The sequence below is a fragment of the Piliocolobus tephrosceles genome, chromosome 6, assembly GCF_002776525.5.
Source record: "Piliocolobus tephrosceles isolate RC106 chromosome 6, ASM277652v3, whole genome shotgun sequence".
In the NCBI taxonomy this organism is placed as follows: Eukaryota; Metazoa; Chordata; class Mammalia; order Primates; family Cercopithecidae; genus Piliocolobus; species Piliocolobus tephrosceles.
This window is the reverse complement of record NC_045439.1, coordinates 36942697-36952964: the sequence shown is the minus strand read 5'-3', so window position 1 is coordinate 36952964 and position 10268 is coordinate 36942697. Positions and strand designations below refer to the sequence as shown.

General features: G+C 52.5%; 1 protein-coding gene across 1 annotated transcript; it reads right to left on the bottom strand.

Moving 5' to 3' along the window:
- Positions 1-4769: 4769 nt before the first annotated feature.
- CCDC177 (coiled-coil domain containing 177) lies at positions 4770-9845 on the bottom strand. Its single transcript, XM_023230210.1, has 2 exons — positions 9504-9845; positions 4770-8612 (listed from the first exon to the last, which is right to left on the bottom strand). The coding sequence occupies exon 2, from the start codon at positions 8582-8584 to the stop codon at positions 6464-6466; it is 2121 nt and encodes a 706-aa protein (XP_023085978.1). The 5' UTR covers positions 8585-8612; positions 9504-9845; the 3' UTR covers positions 4770-6463.
- Positions 9846-10268: the final 423 nt, after the last annotated feature.

Genomic DNA, 10268 nt, shown 5'->3' with positions numbered 1-10268 from the left:
TTATTATCAGATGTCAATTTTATTGCCAAACAAGGTAAATGAGTAAACAAGTAAATCCCTACCTCCCCCAGCCCCCACAACCCCAGGATTACTGCTTGTTACCAGGGGAACCATTTTTCCAGAGCCCCTCATTTGGAATGGTTGGAAGATTGCCACACAGCAAGGACTACCCCCCAAAGGGCTACCATTCAAGCCTAGTGTCCACCAGGACCACTTGGCTTAAGGTCGATCTACCCCATTCCTTCCTTTACCATCTTCTCTAATTTAGGATATCAGTATCCACAAATTGAGTGCTATTTGCCAGATTGTGCTAACTGCTTTCCAAGAACTAAATGATTTAACAACTCCCTACCAAATAGGATCTATTGTCTCCATTTCACAGGGGACAAGAGGAACGAGTTGAGAATAGCTTGAATAAGTCAAGACACTTGTTCCTTTGCCAAACTCTTTGCCTTAAGTTGTGATAACCACAGGGAATAGATTTTTCAGAATTAGGTGGATGTCAGTCATTCTGTTATACTATATTCCTGAATGTTGGCATTTTGGCATCTTAATTCTATTTCTCAATACATCTCTGACACCCAGTGAGAGAATGCACTGGGAAGGAGAAGTGTAGTGGCAGCATGAAAACCCTTTGTCAATATGAGGCCTGATGATGGATTTGGGAGATGCAGACACCATGCTCACAAGCCACAGCCTGAAGCAGCCTTGGGGCTGGAGGCAGGTGGGAGCAATGGAACTTTACAAGGGGCAGCTCAGCCTTCCCAGAGATTAGCCCTCCCTGGAAGAATAAGATGGCTGTAGTTCCTCCCTTTGCAAGAACACTGATGCTGGAAGCAGTAAGGGTGGGCGTGTGCATGTGCATGTGCATGCGCACTTGCACATGTGTCCTCAAACACAGAAATATGTATCATTCACAAGAAAGTCCTGTGAACTGTGTAAGTGTCTGACACAAAAATATGCCATCAATACTGTACTAATGGAGGGCTGGGCGCCATGGCTCATGCCTATAGTCCCAGCACTATGGGAGGCTGTGGTGGGTGGATAACTTGAGGCCAGGAGTTTGAGTCCAGCCTGGCCAACATGGCGAAACCCCATCTCTACTAAAAACACAAATTTAGCCGGGTGTGGTAGCATGCACCTGTAATCCCAGCTACTTGAGAGGCTGAGGCATGAGAATTGCTTGAATCCAGGAGGCGGAAGTTGCAATGAGCCAAGATGGCGCCACTGCACTCCAGCCTGGGCGATAGAGCAAGACTGTCTCAAAACCAAACCAAAACAAACAAACAAAAAATTGTATTAGTGGAGAGGAATAAAGGCAAGAACACTTCAAAATGACAGCTAATTTAAAAATCACTTTGGATTAGGTTTTTGTGCTCATTTGAGACATGACTGTATTTGATGAATTGGGAAGTAATAATACTGCAAATGATGACATTATCAGCGTTTCTCCGAAAGAAACCATCCCACATTCCATATCCTAACATCTGCTACAGTAAAAAGATAGATAGAGGGAGAGAGACAGAGACAGAGACAGAGAGGGAGACAGAGAAAGAGAGATGAATCACCTTCAATGGTATTGCCTGTCATGACTTTAAGAGAGGCAGCATTGAAAACTGGGCAAGAACTCTACCCTCTGTCCCAGCCCTGACCTATTGGAAACCAAAGCAGCGCCAGGGATAGTAATGAAGGGCTGGGGGCTTGTTGGGAAGATCCATGGGGTTGGGAGGAGGCGTATGTAAAGAGAGATGCCAGGGAGCTCTGTGTAACAGAGCACATATGAACTGATGAACTGCTCTTGTCTAAAGACACACATAACCAAAGCATATGATCAGGTGTGATACTCAGGTGCTATGCCAGACACCCAAGGCCGAATGTGACATATATAAGGCCTAAACGACATTTTTAGAACTGAGAGTTTTCTGCTTCCGGGTCCCTGAAAGCCCCTTTGCAGGTTGTGTAAATTAATACCAAGTTTCCTTATGTTCCTCTGCCAAATGTTTCGCTGGGTGAAGATGTGCTCATACAGCAGAGAAAAGGCAAGCCTGCATAGCAATCTTTGGGCTCAATTACCTGGAAGGCTTAAGAAGTGTGATATTCTGGTTTACTACATTCTTTTATGGATTCAGTATTGACCAGAAATTTCTTTTTGTTGAGACTTTTAAATTGGAAATGGTTCTGCAATTTTGACTTTCTTGTCTCAGCAAGAACAGTCAGATGACAGAGCTGGTACCAAATGATGTTTGGTGAATTAGGACTCTGCACAGCCTGAGGCTCGGTTCTCTAGGTCGAAGATCATTATTTATGTTGCCTCTCTTAAACGCATGACAGGCAATGCCCCTTAAAGGTGATTCATATCTCTCTCTCTCTCTCAGTTTATCTCTCTGTCTTTGTTTACTGAAATTTAAAGCTGATTAAGTGCATGGCATGAATTTGACCTGATTAATCAAGGCTTCTCCAAGAAAAAGAGAGCAGCAGTGACTAAATGATGATTGAATGGTGGATGACTTGTCCTTAGGAAGCTGAAAATGTTTGAAGTTAGTGCCTTGAAGGACCATCAGGTCTGCCTGCAGATGGATATTCAGGTGAGAAGGTTGTTCAGCCCAACATGGAAACAAAGATGTCGTCTGCTCATGACATTGTACATACGTGATCTCCAGGGTCAATGATCAGAGAGACTGTTTCTCCAGCACCAAGGGCAGTGCCTGGCACATAGCAGGGGCTCACTGAAAATATGTTGAATGAATGGAGTCCTGCTTAGCTGGTCTATACACATTTCCTCTGGTCACCATTCATTTGTCCATCCATCCCTCTGTCCTTTTCTCCATCCAGTATCTACGTGCTTACCATATGTGAGATGTAAAACCATTGGCTGTAAGGGATTCTATGCTAAACAAGATACAGCCCTTTATTTAGAGTCACCTCTATTTCAATGGACTTTGTAAAGGTGAAGAAATACGTGATGGATTTTACAGAATAGCCCGAACACAGACTGCATTCTTATATATCTTCACTATCCCAGAGAGTCTTTGCCTTCAGCAAATCCTGGTTACTGCCCTCATTGGAGAGTCACAGCCTGCATGCTTCCAAAAAGAATCTTCCACCATCCTCTCTAGATATGGTGTAGGCATTGGGTCACTGCCTGAGCAGGACACTAAACTAAGCTTCACTGATGATTTCATCTGAAATCGTTTTGTCCTTCTTGCTTCCATGGTAATGAACTAAAGCTAAGCTTCTTCCAATGCCTCCCATACCTCCTCACTTCATTTCACATTCTCTGTTTTGTAGAACAAGAGGATGCTCCAAGAGGACAAATGTGATGGTCTGTGATCACTTCAAGGCTGCAATCCCCTGGGTGGTAAGAACACATCCAGCATGGTGCTGTAAAGCAAATTCTGGGCACTTGTTAGAATATCATTTAGGGACAATTCCACCCAGAAGAATATACATCAGGAGCCATTTTTTCCACCCACTATCCTTGTTCCACCTCCAACATTCTCTTGCTGCATTTCAGAATAGGAAACAACCTCTTCTCTCTGGCGTTGCTTCAAGAAAAGGATATAAACAATGGGCCCAACAACGATTCTGGAAATTGCTTCTCCTCAGAAAGCAATATGGATATTTATCCTAGAATATGGAGGTCAGCCTATACTCTAGCAGATGGTCTAGAACATTCTTTATTGTCACTAGCTTTGGCTTCTGTTTTTGCTTCCCCCCCTCCCCCACGCCAGGGTTTTACCATGTTGCCTGGGCTGGTCTCGAACTCCTGGATGCAAGTGATCCTCCTACCTTGGACTCCCAAAGTGTTGGGATTACAGGCATGTACCACCATACCCAGCCCTGTTTTTGCCTTAATTCTACTTGGCTATATGGATTTTTGTTTTTTGAAGAATCTAAAAGATTTTGCCTTTACACAGAGCATCTCTCTAAGTGCAAACTTCTAATTTGGTGAGATTCAGATCTGGGCCTTTGCAACACATGGGATACTGTAATTTGTGATTTTCAAGACTACTCCTTTCTGCAACAGGTCATGACAGTACATCACACTCTGTAACCACGGTACAGTTACATGACCCTTCCTATTTATAGCAATTGCACCTTTGGTTCCAGAGTTGTAGAAGTGGGGAACCCATCTGGATTCTGATTCACCCTCACAGTGTTTGTGTGACAGAGAGGGCAGAAATCATGATCCCTGATTCTACAGGTTGGGGAAACCAAGGCACAGAGAAGCAATCTACCCAAAGTCACTCAGTAAGCCAGAAAACAAACTGGGTAAAGATCCAGGCAAGACCACTTATGTTCCTTTCAGTGCCTTATCTGAAAAATCAGATTGTCTCCTCCAATGAATGCACATATTTTGGAAGTAAGTAGTTTTAAAGTGGAATTTTCTATGAAGGTTTCAAAAGCCCTTTACCAACTCAAGAACCACAAGGTAAGAACCAGAATCATATTAACCTTTTAGTTAAATGCTTCTGGCTCATGGATGATAACCAATTATTTCAACTCACTGACAACCTGGTTACCCACAAGAAGAAAATTTAAGTACAAAATTCACCCATTCAAGAAATAAACCTCGGTACACAGGTTTATTTCCTTTCCTTGTTTCATGACATCTTAAACCTAACTCCCAAGCACTGCTTCCTTCTACACAATACACCTTTTATACTTGTTGGCATGGGACGGGGTGGGAGTGAAGGGTTGACAGTGTGTGTGTGTGTATGTGTGTGTAACAATCAGCCATTTCAGGGACAATTTTACCCAGCAGAATATATATGAAATACGTTTAATGTAGTAGTTCTCTACCCTGTTTCCTTTCTTTCTTTTTTTGGTAACTTTTTATTCCTGATCCTGGTTTAATGTAAAAAGTGATGTTTTGCTTCCTACCTTCCTTGATGAAGGCAGAGTCAATGGGTGGATATGGCAGTGGGGCAATTTCAGCTTAATGGAAGGGAAGCACTCTAAGGGTTAAAATTGCCTGATGACAACTGAATGTGACCTTTTGGACCATGGAGTGACCTGGTATTGCAAGTATTTCACCCCAGAGGCTAAATGACCATCTGTCCACGATGCACTGCCCCTTCCAACACTAGGGATCCATATTCCCAGAAAGAAACTAGGCTGACAGCAATCCTCCTGCCTCCCCCTCCAGGTCAAGAAAGGCACAAAAAGGACCAACAAATAATACTGACATGGTGCTTTGGATCCAGGAGGACTTGCGGTACCAGGAGAGGAACACTGATGGTCCCATCTGGAGAATGGGAAAGGTGAGGCATTGAGAGAGTGAAATACTTTCAGGTATAGTTGAGGGGGTACCAGGAAATTTAAGGGGGAGACTTTTTCCTGGGGGCAGGCGGAGAAGGTACACGGCCATTGATAGTGAACACAACTCTCAACAAAGAGGCAATTCCAGCTCTTCGGCCACCACAGTAAAGCAGCCAAGGATACCCTAATTGTCCTCAGAGAAGTGGAGATGATTCCTTCACAGAGGGAATCCTACACTCCAAACTCTCTGGGGCCCACCCTTGAGACTGCATGCAGGGCTGGAGATTTAGGCAGGAACAGCCTGGGCAGGCACGTAAGGTAGCTCTGCTTCTTAAGGCATGACTGCTGTCTTCATGGAGTGGGCCCCACCCTGCAAGGAAGCTTAATGGAATGGAACACTGCTGCCAAAGGAATCCACCCCCTCCAGGGGCTGGGGGCTTCTATTAAAGCTAAACAGCATCACCAAACCAACCAATTTCCTGTGCCACTCGGTAGAATAAGGAGGGAGGGGGCAAAGGACAAAAATCGAACATTATCTGCAGATGATTGTCTAACTAGAAAATCCAAAGGACTGAACTGGAAAACTATCAAAACTGGTGAGAATTTGCTCAGGTGGCCGATTAAAAGTCAGGTCTAAAAAATCAACTGTTTTTTGGATCATTTGGGCATGGCTTGACACCTTGGAGGAGCTGTGTTTTTCTGGGAGGCCTCCGCGCTTTGTGCAGCTTGCCATATTTTGAAAGATGGAGGTGAGCCAGGGTGATGTTCCCTCAGCAGTAGCAACTCTGTCTCAGACACCAATGTCGAACAGGTGCCTGGGGCAACTGCTGCAGAAAGGGTGGGGACAACCACCTCTGCCCTCTCCTGGGGGGCCCTCTCACCAGTCCTGATCAGCCCCTTTCCCCCAAGCTTCTCTATTCCAGCCCAAGAGACACATAGGGAAGTCTGGCAAGGGTCGGTGCAGGAGCCATCAAGGGTGGATGCGGGCAGATTGTGCTGTCATCTCCAAACGAAATAAGTTTTAAAAACAAAGAGGGCCAGCTGATAGGTCCCACAAGTCTGTACTGTTGTTGCCTCACTGGTCAGAAGCCTTGAGAGGCCACCGCGCTGTGCACTGAGCAGGGACTCCCACGATGGTCAAAGTGGTCGAGGGAGGCCCCACGGGGCTGTGCGTGCCAATCTGACTGGCGAAGAGCTGCAGTTATTTGCGGTCCAGGCTGGCGTGTAGCTGGGCCTCCCGCACCATCCGGTCAAAGGAGCGCGTGTTGGTCTCCTCCCGCACCTTCTCCCGCACGTGGAAGGAGGCCCGGGCCGTGGAGCGGGCGCTCTCCAGTGCACTGCGCCGTTCCCGCGACAATTGCTCGCTGCGCTCCAGCTTGCGCCCGATGGCCTGGAGTAGCTCTCTCCGGCGGCAGTCTTCGTCCCTCTCCACCTTCTCTTTGTTGGCACGCTGGGCTCGTTCCTTCTCCAGCCGGCTCTGGCCCACGCGCCGCGCCTTCTGCTGCACTGCTTCCTCGGCCACCTGCGTCGCGTGCTGCAGCCGTCGCTCCCCCGCCCGGGCCAGCGCCTCCAGGTGCGCCTGATGTTCCCGCTCTTTGCGCTCTGCCGCCTCCTTGGCCCGCCGACCCTGCAGCTCCTCTCGTCGGGCCCGCTCTCGCAGCTCCCGGGTGCGCTGCTCCACCAAATGCTCGTAGTTCTCCTGCGCGCGGCCCAAGCTGGCTTCCAGCGAGTTCCGCAGGCCCTCTCGCTCCTGGCGCTGCTGCCGGGCCCGGCCCTGTAGCAGCGCCTCGTGGCGCGCCCGCTCGGCCCGGCTCAGCTCCCGCTTCTCCCGCTGTAGCTGACCCTCCTGCCGCTGCTTGGCGCGGGCCGCGCGCTGGGCGCGCTCCCTGCGGATCTGCTCGGCCCGCTCCCGCCCTTCCTGCAGGCCTTCCTCACGTTGCTTCAGGTTCTGCTCCTGCTGAAGCTTGCGCAGCCGATCCTCCCGGGCCGTGCGCTCCGCCCGCTCCCGCCGCAGTAGGCCCTGGCGCTCGGCCAGCTCCCGCCGCCGCTCCTCGCTGCGCTCGTACTGCCGCTGCCGCCGCCGCGCCGCCTCGCGCTCTTCGCGGCCACGGCGGCCTCGCCGCTCCTCCACCTGCGCGGCCCAGGCTCTGCGGCCCTGCTCCAGGGCGCGCTGCTTCTCCCGCTCCTCGCGCTCCCGCCGCTGCTCGGCGCGCACGCGTTGCAGCTCCCACTGGCCGTGGGCCGCCGCGCGTTGCTCCAGCAGCAGGAGCTCCTCCTGGTGCCGCGCCAGCATGAGCGCCGCGATCTTCCGGTCACGTTCCGGCACCCCGCGCAGGCCGCGCTCGGCACGCACTTGGCGCACGATGCGTTCCACGTGCTGAGCGGTCTGCGGCGAATGGCTCAGGTCGCCGAGGCTGAAGCTGCGGCCGGTGATCGGAACCAGGGTCAGGGCGGAGGGGCGGCCCGGAGCATTGGTGGTGGAGGACGCCGACCCCGCCGGGCAGCTGTTCCTGGCCGAGGCCCGAGGCGGCCAGCGCAGCTCTCTCAAGCTTTCCCCACTGTAGGATGACGACGATGCGCCCGACTCGGAGCTGAAGGCGCCCTCACGCCGGCGGGACAGTGAGTCCAGCGAATGGCTCTTCCTGCCTGTCCGAGAACCCGCTGGCGGAGGTTGGGTCCGCGCGGAGGAAGGACTGGGGGAAGCCTTGCGGGCCGCACGCGGCGCGGGCGAGGCCGGGAGGCTGGCGCTGCTGCAGCTGCTGCTGCTGCCCGCGCTTGGTGCCGAGGCCGCGGCGGCGGCGGCGGCGGCGGCGGCCGCGGCGGGGCCCAAAGGCGTAAAAAGGCGCCGCTTCTCCTCGCGCATGATGCGCTCGCGCTCGGCCCGGCATTGTTGCAGCTTGGCGCGCCGCTCCGCCTCGTAGGCCTCATACAGGCCGGTGGCCACCCGCATGGAGCGGCCCGGAGCCTCGCGCACCAGGTCGGCCAGGGCCCGTGGCAGCAGCTCCACTGGCTTGACCGCACAGCGGGCGCAGGCCTCTAGCGAGCGGGGGCTGGTCAGCACGTAGCGGCTGCCCTCCGCCTCCGGGCAGTCGAAGTTGAAGAGGTCAAGGTGCAGCAGCGGGGACTGCTCCCGCCGCCCGCCTTCTGCGGCTGCACACGGGACTTCTGCCTTGCGGGGCACCGCTGCGGAGGCCGAGGCCGAGGAGGCTGCGGGCTCCTGGGCGCCCTGGCCATCAGGGGGCACGGACGCCGCGGCCTCGTCCCCTCCGGAGTCGCCGGGCTCCGCTCCTGCCTTCTCTTCTTCAGGCACCGGGTCCACCATGACTGAGCCCTGTCCTTTGTTGGAATCTCTGCGGATCACAAGGAGGGACATCGAGGAATACATCTGAGAGCTGTTCCCCCCCTCCTCATCCATAGTCACCCCATCCCAACTTAATCCGCTTTCGGATTAGGCTCAGAGGCTTTGGTGGAACGTAAATCATAAAACCGATGTCGGAAAGCCCAGGCTGAGCACCAGAATGGGGATGGGGGTGGGGCAGACACTCGTGTTCAGAGAGCAGCCTGGGTCTCCCTCAGCCCCGGAATGCGGGATGGAGGCCTGTGGCGAGGCTCCCTTGGGCACCTGGCCCGCTAGACGCATCCCCTTTCTGCTGCAAGTTAAGATGAGAAGATCCAGGTGCAGGCAGGAGCTAGCGAGGGAGGCGCTGGAGGATTCCCGGGAGGATTAGCGTATTTGTTTGTCGCTTAGGCGGGCTACTGGGGATGCAGCTTTGCAGGAACAAAAAAGCAAGAGGCCTATGCATCCCAAGGGACCCCATTTGTCTAAGGGAAGAAGTTTATGGTTGATTTCCCCTGCCAAAGGAGACTCGGGCGCAGGGCCCCCGGGTGATTAAAGGGCTGGGAGAAGTCCCCAAAGGCCTTCTGGGAGGGGTAATGGATTCTTGCTCCAGCAGCTCTGGCAGGGCTTGCCGAGGGCTCTGCACGCTGCCTCCGCCCCCACCTCCACCCCCACTGGGTGTTTGCTGGAGATGGAGAAGGTGCCTGGATGCTCTCAGACGCACCGGATCTCCTCCAAGTCTGAATGTGCTAAAGATACCATCCACCCCAGTCTGGGTTCAGATACCCGCCCTCGGGTGCCCTCCGAGTTCCCCCACAGCATCCCAGTGGGTGGGCTCCTGGAGCGCAATGAACCTGGCCGCCCAGGTTCCCGCAGCTCCCAGTACCCGAGCCAGTTTACTCACCCCGCGTCCTGGGCTTCGGCCCCGCGCCAAGGGCTTTTGTTCGCAGCTTGCCGCTGTCCCCTGCGCTTCTTCAGTCTCTGCGCCGGCGGGGTCGGGTTACTGCCGGCTGCAACCGCGAAAGGAGCCCTATCTGCCGCTGCCAGCGTCTCTCCATGGGGTCTGCGAACAGGGCGCGCGCACCCCAGATGCTACCTAAACGCGGGAGGGGGAGTGCGACAAAGTCTCCCTGAAATAACGCGGCTCTGCACCCTTCCCTCACACTGATTCTTTAAAAAAGAAGCCCGGTTCCGTCGCTGCTGCATCGCTCTACACCTCTACAACCGTGGAGGTACCGCGGGTCCCACGCTGCCCCGTGCGCCTCCTGGCGGACACTCGAGGGTGCTGGTTTGTTTGCTTGGAGAACGAAGGAGAAATTTTTGTTTAAATGTATATGCACACACACATATGTATGCATATACACACATAGAATATGTATATATACACCCTACACAGATACAGGTAGATATAGGTATAGATATGGATAGATACTGATATATAGATCACCAGGAAACCCTAGTCTTTCAGCAGCCTAACTGGGTAGAATGAAGGAATTGCTCAGATTGTTTCTAAAGGAAATCTTGAGGAGCAAACAAACTTGATAGCGAATAATTGGGTGGAAATATGGCGCCTGATGCAAAGTGTGATTTTTTTTCAATGAAAAGCTAAAAACAGGCTGGTCAAGGTGGCTTACGCCTATAATCCCAGCACTTTGGGAGGTCGAGGCCA